At 35.0% G+C, this 21,213-nt stretch overlaps 1 protein-coding gene across 3 annotated transcripts in view; it reads left to right on the top strand.

Annotated features, from left to right (window-relative positions):
* AP3B1 (adaptor related protein complex 3 subunit beta 1) overlaps nucleotides 1-21,213 on the top strand; it is a 285,248-nt gene that overhangs the window by 190,847 nt on the left and 73,188 nt on the right. Inside the window, exons 22-23 of one of the 3 annotated variants that reach the window (XM_012462114.3) lie at nucleotides 3,482-3,588; nucleotides 5,284-9,596. In XM_012462114.3, the coding sequence (XP_012317537.1) occupies nucleotides 3,482-3,588; nucleotides 5,284-5,322 (146 nt within the window). In that variant the 3' untranslated portion in view covers nucleotides 5,323-9,596. Of the gene's footprint in view, nucleotides 1-3,481; nucleotides 3,589-5,252; nucleotides 9,597-21,213 lie in introns of those variants that run through there. The other 2 variants (XM_012462116.2, XM_012462113.2) reach the window with 2 other exon arrangements.

Raw genomic sequence — 21,213 nt, 5'->3', positions numbered from 1 at the left:
CAACTCAGAAGTCACTACTCTTACATGCTGTCTTAGTCCCTTTGAGCTGGCATAACAAAATACCTTAAGCTGGGTAATTTATAAATAGCAGAAATAAATTGTTTGTGGTTCTGGAGGCTGGAAATTCGAAGATCAGGGTGCCAGCATGTTTGGTGTTGGTGAGGGCTCGCTTTGCTTCAGAGATAGTCGCTGCTGTGTCCTCATGTGACAGAAGGAGGAAATACCATCCCTCATATCTCTTTTATAAGGGCATCAATCCCATTCATGAGGACAGAACCCTTATAACCTAATTACCTATTGAAGTCCCCACCATAGTTTGGATTAGGTTTCAACATGAGTTTTGGAGAGGCACAATATAAGGCATATTCTTGTATTCCTTATATCTTCACTAGTGCTGGATTTTGTGTTTTAAAATCGCCTCTTCTAATTTGACAGGTGGATATGATATTTCATTTCAACTTGTATGCCATGATATATTTTTTAAAGCCCTATAGAGTTACTTTGTTTTTTTTACACATTACTAATTAAATACTTCAGCCCAGTCAGCTGGCCTTAGAATTCACTTTAGGATAAGCTTTTAGTGCCCACTTTCATCTTTCCATACCTGCAAACAGATGCATAATCATCTCTTTAGTACCAGAGCACACATCTTCTGAAATGATATTAAAACCCATCTTTTTTAAAAAAAGAGCAGAACTTGCTTGTGGTGTGAATTTTCTTCTCTTGTCTCTTGGTGGTATTTAGCCAAGCCACAGCTGAAATCAGAGGCTTTTCTTATTCAGTTTTTTAATTCCTTACATGGGCATTCTAATATTTTGAAAAGATGGATGGAGGATGGGTGGGGGGATAGATGTACAAAGGAATAAACAAACATGCATTTAGATTCTATCTGAAAAGTTACGTGTTGCATGGGAAGACAGCATATTATGATCCAAGTTAGAAGAAGCATTTTCTAATTCTACAGTGGTTCTACCACTCACTTATTTTTTATGACGTTGGCAATATTAATCTCCCTGTGTCTCAGTTTCCAGTGTCTTTAATATAAATGCTCTTTCTAAGCCTTCTCACTACCATACTTTAGTCTTTTTCACCTCATTCCTAAACTACTGTAAATTCTTCCTTACTCCCAACCCTTCCTTCAGTCTGTCCATTGTGTTACCATCTGATTAACCATCCTGCAGCACTATATTCAATGTCATTCCTCTGTTTGATCAATTTTTGACTGTTCGCTTGGTCTATAGAATAAGTTAGATCCCCCTTAGTCTTCCAATTTCCCACCTCCCAGCCTTCGTTTATAGTATTCTGTTATCCAACGATTAACCGGCTTCTTTCTTTCCTGTTAATCAAATCCCACCCTTACTTAAAAATTGGACTTCATTCCCTCCTATTCATGAAGCCTCCTCTTACAGTCTTATCTCCAGTGAACCTTGTTTTCCCCCTGATTCTGTGACTTTTGCTAACTGTACAGTGGTTTTCAGTGTGGGTCTAAGGAAACCTGGGGATTTGTAGCTGTGCTTCAGCCATATTACGTGAGCATGAGAGAGACCAAGAACTCCACTCCCTCCCCATCCAACCTCCTCACTGCTTTTTCTATTACATATGTTGATATTTTATTTAATGTTTCTTTTGAAAGTTTTCTTCTTTGGCCATATCATTTATGGGCTGCATTGTTACCTTTTTTTTTTTTCCAAATATGTGCATCTTTTTTTCTTAATTAGGTTTTGTTACTTGAGGGCCTTGAACTTTTTTGTCTCTCACTTGCTACCTTGCAGAAGAAATATTTATTGTTAACTTTATGAATTAATATTTTTTCTACCTTATTCATTGGATATCGTGAGACTAAAATGAGAAAAAGATGCTTTGAAAAGGAATAATGTCACAGCTGGGCATCATGGCTCACGCCTTTAATCCCAGCAGTTTGAGAGGCCTAGGTAAGAGGATTGCTTGAGCCTAGGAGTTAGAGAACAGCCTGGGCAACATGGGGAGACCCCATTTCTACAAAAAAAAAAAAAAAGCTGGATGTGGTGGCCTGCACCTACTCAGGAGGCTGAGGTGGGAGGATTGCTTGGGCCCGGGAAGGGATTGCACCACTTTACTCCAGCCTGGGCAACAAAGCAAGACCCTGTCTCCGAAAATAAAAGTAAAAAAGAAAGTAATGTCAAATTAAGTAAATGTTATTCCCTTTAGAATATTATTCTGGATTGAGAATTTGTTGGAAGCTAAAACTTTTTCCACATTTTAATGTATTTTATTCAAATGGTTGAGAAGCACTAAAAATTAATGTTATTGTCTGTTCACACAGACTAGCAGAAATGCAAACATGTAAAGACACAAATTTGTATTACATGAAAGTAGAGTTATAGGAGCTTGTCCAAATATCTATGGAATAAAGAAGGCACATGTAAGCTGTTTGCAGGTGAGACAGAGAGTGCTTATTTTTTGAAGAGTAGCTTGCCAGATCGAAGCTGCAAGATGAACAAGGCAGAGAAATACTTTCTAGGCAAACAGAGTAGAATATAAAAGTCTCCAAGACATAGAACAAGATCTTGGGAACTATTATCCCATAGAGCTAGCGCACATACCAGTGCTGAAATTGGAGATAAGCTGGACCTGAATAGCCTAGTATGGCGGCCACAAACCACGTGTAATTATTTAAATTAATCAAAATTTAAAATGCATTTATATAGTCATACTAGCCACATTTCAAGAGCATGTTAGGCACATGTGGCTAGTGGCCACTATGTTAAATGTAGAACATTTCCATTATCATAGGAAGTGCTATTAGACAGGGCTGAGGTAGACCATAGAGGACTTTGTGAGCTTAATAGAGAAGTTGGGCTTTTGTCTTGTAGGCAGTTATGAGCCTTTGAAGAGGCTTAAGCAGGGAACTAACATGATCAGACTTGCATTTTTAGAAGATTTCCAAACTCATAGGTATCAGTTCTCAAGTATATAGCGGTTTTAAAATCAGTCATACATTTCTATCTAGCACATAGCTTTTCCTGAAAAAGTATAATTACAACAGAATTACATAGCCTGCCCCCAAATTAGAGTGGAGAATAGATATAAGATTTAAATATCCTTTCAAGACTTCTAAATCCACTGGAGAATTCTCTTGGATGCTACTGGTATTCTTATAATAGTCTGGAAAAAAAATGTTTCTTTACTTTTATCTTTTAGTGAAATTATTGGGTGATAAATGTTAGTGATAATGTTATGTGATAAAAATTTTCACAAACTGTTACTCAAGATATTTATATCCTTATTTGGTTATAGGATTTGCTATTATGTTTTGAAAGCTAAGACTAATAACTGCCATGACTTGATAATAACTTGACTAAATCAAGATGTTAAATAGAATTGTCATACGTTTATTAATCAAAGTAATTTAATTAGATTTACTAACAAAATAAAAATGTTGCTTTTAATAATTTGAATTAAATTTTCATGCACATTTGCTAATTTGGGCCTTTTCTTACAGTTAACCCAGTATCCACTCCAGTTGCACTTCCCCCACCAGCTCTTTCTCCAAGTTTGATGGCTGATCTTGAAGGTTTAAACTTGTCAACTTCCTCTTCAGTCATCAGTGTAAGTTATTTTTAAAATAGACCAGCTCAGTTTTCTTATCTTGCCATTGTATCTGTTTTATTAAAATGTAAATAATTGAATTGTTAGTTTTGAACAGATTCTTCTCTAAATTCAGCTAAGACCTTTAAATTTTTTAAGTAATTTACTCAAACAATCATCTCTCATTTTTTTCCCTTGTTGTCCACACTGAATTATCATCTATATGTTTTTCTCTGGTATTGTTGTATATCTGTGACATACAAAGGTTCTTCACCACATTGACATAGTACATATACCTGAACTGTGCCATAAAAAGTTGTCTACATTAACAGAGTTTCATTTTCATAATCATTTTATTCCTACCACACTATTTTTTCATAGGCTGTTAAAAATTCATGACTGTTTTTATTTAAAAGTTCAAGATTGTTTTTCTCTTTGTCTTATTTTTGTACATTTATTTACATGTGTTCGTGTCTTTAAAATAATTCTTTAATGTTATAGAATGTGATGTGAAGTGAGGCTAGAACCTACCTGTCACAAAATAATGTAAAAACCATCAACTTATCATAGTATTTGAAGCTGCAATAACTTTTTATTGGGTTAGCATATTATATCCACTAACCTTTCACTCTAAATCAAGCATGCTGCCTAAGATGTATAATCTGTTGATATGCTTGACCTCCTGTTAATTTGTTGTCAGAAATCTGACAGGCTAAGAGACAGAATAGTAAGCTTTGATGGGCACAGGTAGCTTCATAGATCTGGTTCTCAGGGCTGGCAGGGTACTACAGGGTATATAACTGATCATTTGAGCTACCAGGGAGCATAGAGCTGCTTCTGCCAAAAGTGACAGAAAGGAGTGCCTAATTCTTGTGTATTCTTACAGAAAAAAATTCCCTCCTTCAAAGCAAACATGGTATCAGGGCTATACAATGAAATACTAAAAAGAGCTATCTGCATTAATGTTCAATACTAGTCAGCGCACTTAAAAAGTACAGGTGAAACATATTAAGCTACAATGTTCTCTTTAAGCATAGAATGCTCTTAACCCACTCAGAAATGAGTAAGAATGGTATTTGTGATTTTAATTTGCCCTTGTTTCTAAAAGGAAAAGGCACATTAAAAGATATGAGGGGAAAGCATTGAAAATAAGCAGTTAAGTCTTCATTTATTCAGGTAATAAATATTTATTGAGCATTTGTGGTAGGCTCTAAAGAAAAAGTGTTAATCAAAAAATCAATAGTGAAGCAGTTAGTTCCTTGAGTGGAACAGGAGGCCCCTAAAACCTTGGTTGGCTGTAAGGTAGTAAATAAATAATAACTTGGGCTGTGATATCAGATGTCCAGGGTGTAAACCCCTGCTTTGCTACTTAATAGCTATGTGACTGTGGGCAAATTGGTATTCTTACACCTCATTTTCCTATGAGAATAATATCTACCTCATAGGATTGTTATGAGATTAATGAAATAATATATGCAAAGCTCTTAGAACAGTGACTGGCACATTGTCATCACTCAGTAAATATTAACAAATATTCTCCAAAGTGATATGATATGTGATAATGGACCCTGAGTAGACTCTTCTACTTTATTAACTATAAGAAGAAAGCAGTTGAGATTAGAAAAGCTTGTAGTAAATTTTCATTCATCACAAAGTAATTGACAGACTCACCCTTTTATACTAAGGAAAATATTTATTGAGATGGTCTCTTCAAAGGAAAGAAAAGCACTCCATCTAAAGTTGGGCAAAAAGTGACCGCCAGTTGACATGACTGAGTGAAGCAGGACCACAACACTCATCTCCAAAATGATCAAACACGTAGTACTAAAAAGAATGGCAACCAGAAGTTCACCAGCAACAACAAAATAAGGACAGGAATAGAACCTTAAACAAAGAAAATGCTAGAACTTTGAAAATTGGAACCTGTAGAAATAAACTGAATATTCTGGTGCAGAATGGCATGGCTCCTAATAGCACATCCAGCCCTCATAACAGTACTGAGAAAAGAAGATGAATCAACCAGAGTTTAAGCTTCCTCATTGTGGGTCTGAATTTGGAAAGAAGTAGATGGAAGACATCAGAGGAAAAAAAAGAAAAACCCTCAAGAACTACAACTCCCATATAATGCTGTGATATCTCAACAAATCTAGGAGTTTTTTGGATCCTGAAATGAAGTTCATAGATGATAGAGTACATCTATAATGTTAAAGTCAACATGTTGTCCTGGTTGAATAGAAAAAATTAAAGTAATATATAATAAACTAATATTTTCAATGATCTGCAAATGCTTGACCATGACTACACTAGAAGAAGTAGTTAAATGATGCTGACACTCATATATAGAACTCATGAATGTGAGAGCTATGTGTGCAGATTGATATAGGTGTGTTACTTGGCAACTCAAATCTATGGATTGTGGTATTCATCAGTGACATAATTTTCCAAACACTGAATAGTTTTTCTGCAAAAAAGTAATTGCATTCCTAGAAAAGGGAGCCTTTTAAAATGTTGCCAAAGGAAAAAAAAACTTTGTATTTTATATGAAATGTTCTAGGATCAAGTAATTTTAAGCGTGTTTTCAACTCACGAATGTCTAACAAGACATTTGAATGTTAATAGTTTCATTTTTTCATAGTAGGAAACAGAGCTTTTGTGAGGGACATGGTACAGTCTGTATCGCTAGGATCTGCCCTATTCGTTACAGAACATCTAGGTTTCCTGGCCTTCACTCCTTAAAGCTAGTGTGGCATCCTTTACTGTCCCTCCCTCCAGTCGTGTTCTAGCTGCAAACGTGAAAGCATTATGTAGTGGTGAAAAGCACAGGCTCTTGATTTAGACCACCTGTGTTCAAATCAGAGTTCTGTACTTTAAAAATTAGAGATGTTGGCAAGTAATTTTACCTCTCAGTTCTCAGTGCCTTCATTTTTTTCTTCTGTGAAATAAAGATGATCATGCTACCTACCTCATAGAGTTGTTGTTGGTATTAAATGATTAAAAAACATGAAATGTTTATAACAGTACCTGTTACGTAGTAATAACTAAATATTTCCTGTTATCATTTTCATTACATGTACGTCATTAGCGCAACTTTATAAAGGAAATGAAAACTGTTTTCTTCTTACTATTAAAGCTGTACATAGATATGCTGAAATATGAAAATAACTATGGATTCTACTTTAAAGAAAAAAGAGTGGGGATACTGCTGATTGTTGAAACCAATGAAAGGGTGATTCAAAATAGTAGAATCAGTAGCTATAAAAATTGCAGTCATATAATTGAGTATAAATGATAAAAATAATAAACCAAAACTAGAAGGTGGGGAAAGATGACAGGATGCATGGTAATTATTTTAATTTTTCAATATAGGAAAACACTCAGCAATATGCAAAATTGAAACCACTTTTGTTTTTGTTTTTAATGACATGCAAACCTCTTAATGATTTGTATACACTCAACATTTATCTGATGTTTTGGAGGGCTTTTTATTTTTTGGTTTTAATTCCATTTCTTTTTCTTGAAAGTAAGATTATAGTCCCATTCTAAAGGATAATGTATCTGTTTATATATCTGTCTGTCAGTGGTTACAGAAATGTCATGTTCACCGTGGTTGACAGTTACTTTAGGTGGCATGGTTTGGGAATGACTTGTGTTTAAATGTTTTATAATATTTTATAATAAATAATTTTTTAAAACAAATTATTACTATAAAAATGGGTAAAAGGACAAAAACAGGAAAAATTTATGATATTACAAATAAGAATAATGATTAATCTTAGAATTAGTGCTTATAAGGAAATACAAGAGTAGCTTCTGGGTTGCTGATAATGTTCTGTCTTTTGATCTCGGGGCTGTTACCTGGGTATATTCAATTTATGAAAAAATCATTGAACTTTGCACTTAAGATATGTGTCTTATGTATATTGTACTTCAGTAAAACATTTTTAAGTGGACAGATGATATAAACACATTATTCACAAAAGAGGAAATATAGATGATAATATGTGAAAAAGGTTCAGTGGTAGTAACGAATAAATGGAGATTTAAAGAACTATCTTGCCTGTAACATTAGCAAAAATTACAAAAACCAACATCTGTTGTTGCTGAGGTATGCAGTGAAGCAGGCATTATACACCACTCCGATGGTAAGAGTATATATTAGTACATCATTCTGGATGGCAGTTGGGCCATCAGTATAAAGAGCCATCAAAATATGTATACCTCTTGACCAGGTAGTCTCATGTCTACATTCTTCTTCTAAGGAAATAATTAGAATTGCAAAGATTTATATGCATGGTTGTTTATAACCTAAATGTCTAGTGATAGTAGTGATAGTTACAAAAAGTATGGCAAAAACAATTTAAGGAATTTTGTATAATTATTAAGATGTTTTTATTACATATTTTAATAAGATAAAATATGGTATACTCAAAAGTAGAAAAAGGGATACAAAATGTTATGTATATTATCTCAATTTTGTAAAATTGTGCAATTGTACTGCTTTTGAATACAGGGAAATTGAAAGAGTAGAAAAAACTGCATCATAATTTTAAGAGCTGTTCTGAAAGATGAGATTATGTATGTTTTATATTTAATTTTCTTATATATTTTTTTAATTATTGTCCAGATTTTCTCTAATCAAGATATAATACATCTGCTACCCAAAAAGCAATACTTTTAAAATAGAAATGGAAAGCACATATGTGAATGATAAGGATTCCTTTTTATTTGTTTGGGTCTTTTTCCTTTCCTTTTCCTTTTCCCTTTCCTTTTCTCTTTCTTTTTCTTTTCTTTTCTTTTTTCTTTTTTTTGACAGGGTCTGGCTCTGTCACCCAGGCTGGAGTATAGTGGTGCCATCTTGGCTCACTGCAACCTCTGCTTCCTGGGTTCAAGCCATCCTCCTACCTCAGTCTCCTAAGTAGCTAGGATTACAGCTGCCTGCCACCACACCCTAATTTTTATATTTTTGTTGGTAGAAATAGCTAGTTTTGTTGGCTAATTTTTTCATTTTTGTTGGTGGAGATGGGGTTTCACCGTGTTGCCCAGGCTGGTCTCAAGCTCCTCAGCTCAAGTGAGCCACCACACTCGGCCAGATTTCTTTTTATTGACCCATCTGTTATCTGTCTTTCTAGGTCACCACTACTAACTAGTTAGTGATATTGAGCAAATTCTTTGTTTTTTTTTCAATTATGAAATGATAGCAAGGCAGATTTCCATGTTTCCCTTTAACTCTGATATTCAATGTATATATGAACCTAAGATGAAATTTCAAAGTAATGAAAATAATTTCACTGGGATGATTTGAATAAGTTTGTTAAAATAAAGAGATGAAACATTTTTTTAGTTTATATGATGACCTTCTAGTCCATCCATAATTTTTATTTATTCTATTAAACGTTATTTGTTTTCCTTGTGTATATTAGATTCTTTTCAATTAACAAAATATTTACAACAAAACCCAAAGAAAAATTGCTTTTTCATACCAAATATTTTTCTAATTATAAAAGTTACTATTTGTTCCTATCCTTTGAATTATATATTTGGAATATAGTGATTTAAGAAAAATAATGCCTGACAAATATTATCATTATAAGGAAAGGCTTTAGTTTTTTAAACTCTGATAAATATTATGTATAAACACAGCATCTCCGGCAATGGCCGGAGATTGGCTATTGGCCCACAGATAGCTCCATTGAGGGAACATTTTAGTTCCTGCTGTAGTATTTCAGTGAACAAACTGGTTAACTTAGTGAATTTTTTTTTTACTGGAATATTATTAGGTCATCAGTTTAAATCAAGCCCTGCAAACATATTAACATTAGTCCTTAAAATATTAGTCTTCTTGCAGGGATGAAAAAAGAATGGAGAAAAAAGACAATTTTGTGTATAAGAATAAATGCGAAATGAGAATAACTTGTTCACCTCTGGTATTAGACATCTTGAGTGAAACTTTTAATCTGTTGTGCTTTAAATTACTTTGTATATTTGCGTAACAAAAATATTAAAGTGAATAAAACAGTTAAAGTTATCTACTTTAGTGTATTTTCTGCTTTAACTGGTGAACATCGGCATGAAACCTTGACTCGTCTTTTGCATTTTTTGTTTCTTCTCAGACTAGTTGTGTAAGAAAATATATTAATTTATTCACTTACTATTTAAGATTATGTTTCTATGGAAAAATCGAAGTCTGACCTTCCTAGGTTAAAAGGTTCCCAGGGCAGTCCCCAAATGCCATAATACCGTAATGGAGGTAGAGTAGCTATGGTTCTTTAATACTTAATCACAAGTCAGAGGATTTCTGTGGAAATAAACTTTTAGAGTTCCACCTTAAAATGCTAAGAACTCATTTAGAAAGACAAAGTAACATTTGTGAAATGCATTGAATCTGCAGCCCGAAGACCTGGTTTTCACCCTTGACTGAGCTGTGTTTATTATTGTTGTGACTTTGAGCAATTCTTTGACTTGTGTGAACTTCGGTTTTCGAATTTACAAAATGGAGCTAATACTTTTCCTAAACACCTAATTGTTTTTTAATGAAAATCAAATGAAATAATGATTCTGAAAATGTTTGAATTCTACTCTATAGCTGTAAACCTCGAAATCTAGTCCTATGGCCCTGGAACAAATGTGATAGTGATTTGGCAACAGGCTATAGATTCAGATTTGAGGATATCGGCCTGGATAATGGGGTAACGGAGGACCGATTTAGTCAAAATTGGGATTGACACGGTAGAGAGGCTCCAAGGCCTTTATGTTCAGTAATGACATAGGGTTGATGTCACCTGTTCCATTTCTTTCCCTTCCTCCAGCCCTCAAAGTAGATACTAGAACTATGCAGGAAAAGTGACTCAGTGAAACAAAAACATAAGGTCTTCAGGAAGCACCAGGATCTGCAGAATCAGGGACTGAAAAACCCCTTTACAGTAAATTCTTTGTTAAAGAATTCATACTAAAAGTAAATTTAGTTTGCGCTACAATGTTTGGGATTGATTCCATAATTTTTCTCTTCCTCAGAACTTAAAAAAAAAAGAAAATTAAATTTCAGTATCTTACTGAGTTAAGGAACAAACTATGAATAGTTATATTTCTAAAGTAATGTAAAAGGAGCAGTGAGTGGTACACATCATTCCTTAATAACAAACTTTTTTTGTTTCCTGTATACCTCTTTAATACAACCAGAGATAGTGTTACAGTAATTCACACTTCCTATAAAATAATGAAGTAATGTTATGAAAAATAGGCTCAGCACGAATTTGCACAGCTTGCATCCAAGTATGTCTCTTCCCTGTGTCCTATTCTGTGCTGAAGAAGACATTAGCATGCCATGAACTGAAGCCAAATATCAGCAGGTTAAGTAAGCTATCTCTCATCTTGTTCTTTGTCTTCTCTTCTTTAAGGCAAGGGAATTGGTGTTTGGATAATGCTCCCAAGTGTAGCAATAATAACTCAACATCTGAATCAACATTTATAGCTTTTCCCTAAATCCTGATCTTAGAGCAATTCCATTTGTATTTTGAAATGATCAAGCTATCCTTTACTCCAACTGAAAACTTACTTGCCTGATATTTCACCAGTTCTGCTCACAAGTGTATCAGAGAGAGGCAGTTAAAGTGGTGAAAAGTAGGCGTCTCGAAAAGTTAAAAAGTTTGAACAGTGTGCTTGAAAAAAAAAAATGGAGGCATACCTAGTGGGCATGCATATTGATACTTCAGAGAGTAATTTGAAATATTTACTCAGTATTCTTTGTGACTCAGTAATCCATGTGGCTACATATGAAAGCATGCAAGAATGTTCACTGACACATTATAAGAGCAAAAAAATAAAAATTGGAAACTACATCTATCATTAGAACAGATACATAATTATGGCATGCATATAAAATGAAATACTGTGCCAGTTGTTAAAATGAATGAACTGGAAATACATGTTAAACATAGACAAATCTCAAAAACAGTAGTAAGAAATGTTACAGGCTGGGCACAGTGGGTCACACCTCTAATCATAGCACTTTGAGAGGCTGAGGCAAATGGATTGCTTGAGGCCAGGAGTTCCAGACCAGCCTGGTCAACATGACAAAAGCCCATCTATACAAAAAATACAAAAATTGGTGAGGCATGGTGGCATGCACCTTTGGTTCCAGCTACTCGAGAGGCTGAGGTGGGAGGATCACTTGAGCCTAGGAGGCTGAGGTTGTCAAGAGCCAGGATTATACCACTGCACTCCAGCCTGGGTAACAGAGTGAGACCTGTCTCAAAAATAGATAGACAGACAGACAGACAGACAGACAGACAGACAGACAGATAGATAGATAGATAGATAGATAGATGGAAAGGAACATTACAGAAGAATACATATAGTAGGAAGTCCTTTGTAGAAAGTATAAAAGTATGTAGAATTATTTGATTGATGCATACATATGTGGAAAATGTTTAAAACCATACTTCCAACTGGTAAACACCAAATACAAATACTTGTTACCTGTGATGCCAGAAGCAAAGCGAAATGCAATGTGGGAGGGATATACTTGGGATTGACATTCAGATTTTTAAAGTTTTACTTATGATGCTCAATGGTGGAGGCATGTTTTTTTTGTTGTTGTTTTAATCTATTCTTTATACTTCTTTGCCTGAATTATTTTTTATATGGATTGTCCTAAATGTGAGCTACATTAAATATAAACTAAAATCCAAAGTATAACTAAAATAAAACTATCAATAGTATACTTAATACTTGAGTCCAAGTTTTATGCTTCCAAATTCCATTCCTTTTCTTCCATATCTTTCTGCTTTCCTTTAGAATTAAATACTAAATCAATCTGTGTATATACCATATGTGGTAAACTCCTTAAAATTATTTAATTAATGAAATACATTTGTGTGTTCTGTAAAATCTTATTTACTCCATGGTAGGTCTTTTCCTTTCTAGATGGTGCAAACTTAGTCCATCCTTCATTCCGTGCTTAATTTTCTTAAATTCTCGATTAGAGTTCAAATTAATGAGGGTTCTATTTCAGTAAAATTCTTCTGTAAAAAAGAAATGTCTTAAGATTCCTGTTTCAAGGAATTATATAAGAAAATTATAGTGAAATAGAAATATTTCAACCCTTTAGATTTTATTTCAAAAAAAAATTTTAACTTATATTAGCCATCTAGTTGATTGTGGTACCTTTTAAAAAAATTTCTCTAGATATTTGCATTCTAACATACATGAAGACTGAAAGGCTTTATTATAGCTTAATTTCACTTACTTAAAAGATAGCTTTATTGAACACAATATGACTAAGTCATTATGTTATGAATTACAGATAATAGGTTAATAAAACATAGTCCCTTCCTAAAGGAGCTCACAGTTTAGTGAATGAAACAGACTAGAGAACTTTATTATAGGAGTACAGAGAAGAGAGCAAGTAATTCTGAAAAGAGTGACTATCAATATGGACTTGGATAGTGATATTTGTGGTGGGTCTTAGAGAATGATTGAGTTTACCAACAGGGAAGAAGAGGAGATGCGTATTTCAGCATAGGGCATGGCCAGATGAAAGAGAAAAAAATAAAATGCATATTATAGTTTTGAGAAATTCTGTAGCTAGATATAGCTAGTATACAAAACGTATATATTAGGGGAGAGCGAATTAGCTACTGATTGAAAGCCATATTGTGAAACAGTTTGAAAGGAATTCTGAAGATTTTAGAGCAGGTCATTGATAATGATCAGATCTTTATGAAGTTATGTGAAAGATTAATTGGATAGGAAGAGAACAAAGGAAGAATTTGGTGATTTTTAGATAGATAACTGCAATTTCTGCTGGAATGATTATCTGGATAGTGGTACCCAGTTAACCAAGATAGAAAATAAGGAGGAGGAAAGGACAAGACTTTGAAATGTTGTTTGGAACATGTTATTCTGAGGTGCTTTTGGAACATCAGGTTAGAGATGTGGATAATAAGAAAGTAAAAATCCATTCTGGATTTTAGTGAAAAATTAGGGCCAACTAATTAGAATACAAGCATGTGTACACATGTGGGCATACACACACGTCATAAAGCCATCAGGTTATGGATAATAGTTTCAGGTAGGGGAACAGAAGGGAAACCTTGTGGGTGAGAAGAGACAACTGAAGATAGAATCCTAGGAATCATGCCTTAGGAGACAACAAAGAAAAACACCAAGTAAAAGGAGTGACAGAAGGAGGTGAGTCAGAGCATGTTCTCAGGAAACTCACAGGTTACTGAGGGAAATAGACAAATCATTAATGTAGTAAGTGCTGAACTAGAGACAAATACACCAAGTGCTCCTGGGTGACAAAGATCTCTTTTTTTTTTTTTTTTTTTTTTTTAATTTTTATTTTTATTTTTATTTATTTTTTTTTTTATTGCATTTTAGGTTTTGGGGTACATGTGAAAAACATGCAAAGTTGTTGCATAGGTGCATTCATGGCAGTGTGATTTGCTGCCTCCCTCCCCCTCACCCATATCTGGCATTTCTCCCCATGCTATCCCTCCCCAACTCCCCTCCCCACTGTCCCCCCCACTCCCCCGCAACAGACCCCCGTGTACAGTGCTCCCCTCCCTGTGTCCATGTGTTCTCCTTGTTCAACACCCTCCTATGAGTGAGAACATGTGGTGTTTGGTTTTGTGTTCTTGTGTCAGTTTGCTGAGAATGATGGTTTCCAGGTTCATCCATGTCCCTACAAAGGACGCGAACTCCTCATTTTTAATGGCTGCATAATATTCCATGGTGTATATGTGCCACATTTTTCCTGTCCAGTCTATCATCGATGGGCATTTGGGTTGGTTCCAGGTCTTGGGTGACAAAGATCTCTTAGAAAAGATATACATATATAACCTTGGAACTGAGTCTGGAAGAATGAATTTGTCTAGATGGCTGGAGTAGAAGAAGAATGATGTTCCTGGCAGAGGAAAGAGTATACTTGAAGGCTTGGGATATGAAAGAACTAGAGTATTGCCGAAACAGGAGTTCATTATAGGGCTTAAGTGTAGCACGTGTAAGTTAGAATAACCAGGTCTGATACTTGAGAAGTATGTTGGTGACACACTGTCATAGGAAAATTGTAGTCATAATTCCTTAACATGTTTTCCAATCTTTTTGTCTCCTAGTACATGTAGAAAAGTAGTAGTACCTGTAGTGCATTTTAGGGTAAACAGAGAATGCTGAAGGAGGTTGGAGGCACCCAGTCTAGGAGCTCTAGCTACCACAGGCCCCACTTGGCCTTGGGGATTCACTGGGGTTAGGATCACAGCACACCTCTAACCCATTTGTGGCAAATTAGTGAGGGAGCTCTGACTTAGCTATGATAAAGATAACAGATATTATCCTTATAGTTCACAAACCCTAAGTGGAATTTAGTTTGGGATGATACAGGAAGGCTCATTAAGAAAAGTGATCATTTCAAAATGCAAAGGTCATATACTGAGGAATAGTAAGGAATTTCAAGAACAATCCATGAAACAAACAAACAGAAAAATGCCTAATTTGTTGTTATATGCCACTTGGAGGTACCCAAACTCAAGGTTAAAGGCACAGTCCTCCAGACTAAGTTGGCCCAAGATTTCTGACACCAACTGTAACTTTATGGTTTTCCCAAAACCACTCTCCAGTTCAATAATTTTCTAGAACAACTCAGGGAACTCAGGAAAGCACTATGCTTAGGATTATAGTTTTAGCAAAATGATACAAATTAGAACCAGCCAAAGACACACCTAGGGCAGATTCTGGGAGGGTTCCAAATGTGAAACTCTTGGGTTCCCCTACTGGCATGAAAATCTGGCAGTGTGCATGGAGTATTGCCAGCCAGGGAAGCTCATTGAACCTCAACATCCAGAGTTTTTATTGAGGCTTCATCATATAGCCATGATTGTTTGAACTCTTGCCACATGGTTGAACTCTTGCCATGTAGTTGAACTCAGCCTCCAGCTCCTTAGCATAAGCTATCTGAGGGCCCTTGGGCCCTTGGGTCACTGAGAGTCATAAGTCACCTCAGGGCCATAAATTATCAGATGTGGTCCCAAAGGGCCCACCATGAATAACAAAGACACTTTTACCACTGGGGAAATTCCAAGGGTTTAGAGGTAGCTTCTCAAGGGCTAAGAGCGAGTCCTAAGCTCTCTTTAGGTGAGGCCAAATTCCTTACTACACATATGCCAATTAAGTGTTTTATTCATCCAATAAGTATTTATTCAGACCAGAATATGAAGCCATGGATAGTGGTGAACAAGATGGGCAAGCTTCTTGCCCTGAAAAAGTTTATAATTGACTGGGAAAATAAAGAAAAATCACCTCAAAGTATGTAATTACATATTTTGCTCTCATTTTTGTGACATAGTTTTGCCCATTTGGAAATATCTGTAGATACAAGTTGTCTTTATTTGTCATTATTGCTCTGGTTATGAACATAAATACTATTATTTGGTATTTGCTAAACACATTTCTACCTTTTTTCCTCTATACCATTATAACTTAAAACCTAAAAGATTTACTTTCAATATTTGACACAGTTTAAGATTTAGATTCCTGAGCTACTTTTCTCCTTTGGCAAGGAGTAGAAGGAAGATTTCCATAGTCTGTGCTCTTTGCTGTTTGCTTTTCTTCAATTGGCATTGAGGACCATCACTTTATCACTTGATGATGGTGCCAGGGTGAAGCTAGCCTGGAATATTAGTAGCTAGCATGGAATTTCCTGTGACCAGTAAAAAGATGACATTAAGTTTGGCAGCATGAGCAAGAAGCCCTGTACTCATGCCCCCAGCTCCCTGTGGATTTACAGGCTGAAGGGTACGAAAAAGCCACCCCATTTGTAATCCACTTGAATTTGGGCAGCCAGTGTCATACAAAGAAAACCCACAAAGCAAATGTAACTTCTGTAGTTTTTATTGTTTGTCCTATTAGGTTTCTTATCTAAGGAATATGGAAAATTGGTTAGCAAGTAGACTTAGGGATTTTTGCTATTGTTGAAAATTGGCAGCCGATGGAGTTACAACTCTCCATGAGTTAGTGATAAGTCCCTGACCCAGTTTGTGTTGTAGGAACTCAATTGGGAAACAAAGAAGACTCTTACCAGGCCTTTTTTTTTTTTGGTATGGAGGTTACCCTGTTGGTTTTAAGATAAGAAGAAGAAAAAAACAAACCATAATTCATGAACAAGTATCTGATTCACTCCATCTGAAATCTACTAAAACAATATTTGGAATTATTAAGATAATTATACATTATAATAATAACTGTTGTGATTGAAGTGAGTTGCATTGTATTTAGGATTTCATTTTCTCTTCTGTAGTCTTATCTTAGATATATCCTCCTCAACCACCCCCATACCAGTTCTACTCATTCTCTTTTAATTGATTTTAGTTTTGTTTTCCAATCTGTCTTAAGCCAAGTGCCGAGTGCTAGATTTTTTTCAAGTTGGTGTTAAAGGAGAGATTGCTTTGAAGGACATCTTTGTTGAATATGTACATTTACTACGTTAAATGCCAGACATTTCATGAATATGTGGTCTCATTCAAAAATTGATAATATACGATGAAGGTTTTCTAATAATAGTAGAAGAACGATCTTTAAATTTTTTTTTACACTTTATAAAGTTAAGGTGTATTCAGGCCCCAGGCTAAGAGACAAGTCCAGCTAAGATCAAATTCCTTTGGGTTTACAAGAGGAAGAAATTGTAAGTCAAAATTAAAAATAATTTTGTCATTTTAAATTTGGGAAGTATCCTTTATTTGTTCTGATGAAAATGTCAGTAGTCATGGAACTGTGGTAAAAATAATGAAAAATCACTGGCCTGGGTCTGCTTAAATTGAAAACATTTTTAAATTAAAAAGTGTGACAGTATTTTGTGCTTTCATTGCCTAGCCATGTCCCATCTTACTCTTTTATTCAGTTCTCCTCTGGGTATGAGGTTGCTTTAATTTTTAAATTAAACCTTAAGGTATGTCATCCTGCTACTTGATCTTTCTATTTCTGTGCTACTTCTGAGGGACTCATAGTTATAACAGACCATTTCCATCTCTCCTTTTCCTAGATTACTAAAAGGAGCTACTTTTTAAAATGAGATTGTTATTAATTTTTAGTTGCAGATTTTTTATTGCAAAATATTTTTAATTGACTTAAGCAAATATGTGCCAGTTTGTCCTAACTGGCGGATAGTACTCATAATGTTGTTAGTATTACAGTAAAATTCCTCACAATGACAAATCCACTGGATCAGATGCTAATTATAGTTATTAATGAACTAGCAATTGTTTGTGGCAAAAAACCCAAGTCACCCAAAAAAAGCAAACATGCACACAAATCTGCAAGAAATTGAAGGATTCAAGAGGTTTTGGTAAGGTAAAGAAAGCCTTGGGCCTTTCGTCTTCCCTTCCTCCTCCTTTGTGGTAAGTAGTTCCGCTGGCTGTGAGTTCCCTCCTTTCAAAGCTGAGAATTCACTGAAAAGCTATCCAGTTTTTCCCTAAGATTATGATTTTTAGCTTTTACTTATAATTAAATGTACCACAATAGGAAATAAGATGATTTTTTAAATATAAGTTATTTTAAAAATTTAATTTTTTAAAAGATTCATCTTTTCTGGCAGTTTTGTCAGATCTTCATGAAAATGTGTAAATAAATGAGTTTTGAAATTCTGCATTTTAAAAAACAGTTCATAGTCTGAAATTATGCATTTAAAAAAGCTGTTCATAGTCACACAAATTTGATGGAACTTTACGTGACTATGAATTGCTATATTTCAAATTTTGTTGCTACTGTTGAATTATGGTATTAAAATAAAGAATATATTTTTTAAGCTTTATAGTATCTTAGATTATGCATTGGTCAGTCATATATCATATATTATTTAATTATATATCAGCCAAGTTAACTTGTAATCACCGTTCCCCTTAAAAAGAATGCCAAAGTTTTTTCTGAACACAGGGCAAGGCATGGTATGGAAATTAATAATTCTTATTCTAAAAGTATGAAATCTCTTAACATGAGAAACCTGACCCAAACATGGAAAATGTTGTTATGATTTTTACAAAAACTTTATTTCTCTTCAAAGGAAGAGAAAATGAATTTAACTGTAGGGTACATGTCCAATGAACACTAAGAATTTATTACCAGAGACAGGAGAGTATGGAGTAAAAACAAGTATAGTATATAACCCCAATATCAAAGCAAAGTAAAAACCACTTATCTTAGAATATATCAGACACATTGTTACTCAAATCATTCAGGGAATTTAATTATATACATATTTTATAAGCTTATCAGTAAGGGTTTTTCCTTAAATTTGCAGCTGTTCAAACCGTTACTGAATTTATGACCTTTTTCCCTCCAAATGTTAATATGGAAGATCAGCTTCACACTTCTATACAAAAAATAAATACTGCCCCCCCTAAAAAACAAAACAGAAAATTTCAGCAAATTCCAACTTAAAAGGCATACATACCTTAAATTAAGAGAGATTTAAAAGTGATACCAGCCAAATGCATGCATCTTGTTTGAATTCTGATTCAGCTCTAAAGACATGCTTGAAATAGTCAAGGAAATGTGAACACTGTATTTTAGGTGAAATTAGAGGAATTTTGTTTCATATCATTTTTAAATGTGATAATATTGTATGCTTTGTTTCAAAAATCTTTATCTGTTACATATACAAACCAAAATATTTATTGATGAAATAATACATGGAATTTGCTTTTAAATAATTCAGAAATTGAGTAAAAAATTAAACAAGGCTGGCTAAATATTGGTAATTTTGAAATTTAGTGCTCAGTACCTAGTTGTTCATTATATTAGTGTCTCTGCTTTTACATACATTTGAAATTTTTCATAATGTGTTTTTAAGTGCATAATTTCAGAGACTCATTAATTTACATATTTTCACTGGAGATTTGACATTCATGCTTCATAGAATATGTGACCTACAATATCTTGTAAATATAAACTAGTACATCGAAGTTTAAATTCAGTTAAGGCTAGGCTGGGCACGGTGGCTCACGCCTACAATCCCAGCACTTTGGGAGGCCGAGGCAGGTGGATCACAAGGTCAAGAGATCGAGACCATCCTGGTCAACGTGGTGAAACCCCGTCTCTACTAAAAATACAAAAAAATTAGCTGGGCGTGGTGGAGCATGCCTGTAGTCCCAGCTACTCAGGAGGCTGAGGCAGGAGAATTACTTGAACCCGGGAGGTGGAGGTTTCAGTGAGCCAAGATAGCGGTGAGCCGAGATCGCGCCATTGCACTCCAGCCTGGGTAACAAGTTTTTTTTGAAACTCTCATCTCAAAAAAAAAAAAATAATAATAATAATAATCAGTTCAGGCTGTCATCTATGAAATTAGGGAACAGGAATAGATTATTTTTAAGTCCCTTCCAACTCTTAAGTTTCTAGAGATCTAAAGAAATTAAGTGGAGAGATTTCAAATGGCTTCAGTGTAACATCGTCAGCATAGGGAAAGGGTTGCCTTATCTTTTACATTAGAAATGTAGATGGGCCGGGCGCGGTGGCTCACGCCTGTAATCCCAGCACTTTGGGAGGCCGAGGCGGGTGGATCACGAGGTCAAGAGATCGAGACCATCCTGGTCAACATGGTGAAACCCCGTTTCTACTAAAAATACAAAAGATTAGCTGGGCATGGTGGCGTGTGCCTGTAATCCCAGCTACTCAGAAGGCCGAGGCAGGAGAATTGCCTGAACCCAGGAGGCGGAGGTTGCAGTGAGCCGAGATCGCGCCATTGCACTCCAGCCTGTGTAACAAGAGCGAAACTCTGTCTCAAAAAAAAAAAAAAAAAAGAAAGAAATATAGATGTAATAATATTGGAATCTGAGTTTCTGGAAGATAAGACAGGACCTTTTTTATCCCCAGTGCTTAATACATAATAGGTGCACATCAAATGTGTTTTGAATGAATTCATTTTTCCTATTTTCCAGAATCATTAGTATAGAACCCATTAACACTGCTGTCAGTTTAAAGAACTCTATTGGGTTTTCTATGTTTATTTATTTTTATTTTATTTTAAGTTCCAGGTTACATGTGCAGGATGTGCAGTTTTGTTACATAGGTAAATGTGTACCATGGTGGTTTGCTGCAGTATCAACCCATCACCTAGGTATGAAGCCCAGCATGTATTAGCTATTTATCCTGTTACTCTCCCTCTCCCCACTCCCCACAACAGGCCCCAGTGTGTGTTGTTCCTATCCCTGTGTCCATGTGTTCTCATTGTTCAGCTCCCACTTACAAGTGAGAACATGTGATGTTTGGTTTTCTATTCCTGTGTTAGTTTGCTGAGGATAATAGCTTTCAGCTCCAGGGACACAATCTTGTTCATTTTTATGGCTACATAGTATTTCATGGAGTATATGTCCCACATTTTCTTTATCCAGTTCTGTCATAGATGGGCATTTGGGTTGATTCTCTGTCTTTGCTATTGTGAATAGTGCTGCAGTGAACATATGTGTGCATGTATCTTTATAATAGAGTGATTTATGTTCCTTTGGGTATATACCCAATAATGGAATTGATGGGTCAAATGGTATTTCTACTTCTGGCTCTTTGAGGAATCACCACATTGTCTTCCACAATAGTTGAACTAATTTACATTTCCACCAACAGTGTAAAAGCATTCCAATTTCTACATAGCTTCACTAGCATCTG

The sequence above is a fragment of the Aotus nancymaae genome, unplaced genomic scaffold (genome assembly GCF_030222135.1).
Source record: "Aotus nancymaae isolate 86718 unplaced genomic scaffold, 86718_ANA_hifiasm-v0.15.2.pri h1tg000014l, whole genome shotgun sequence".
In the NCBI taxonomy this organism is placed as follows: Eukaryota; Metazoa; Chordata; class Mammalia; order Primates; family Aotidae; genus Aotus; species Aotus nancymaae.
This window is presented reverse-complemented; position numbering and strand designations above follow the sequence as displayed.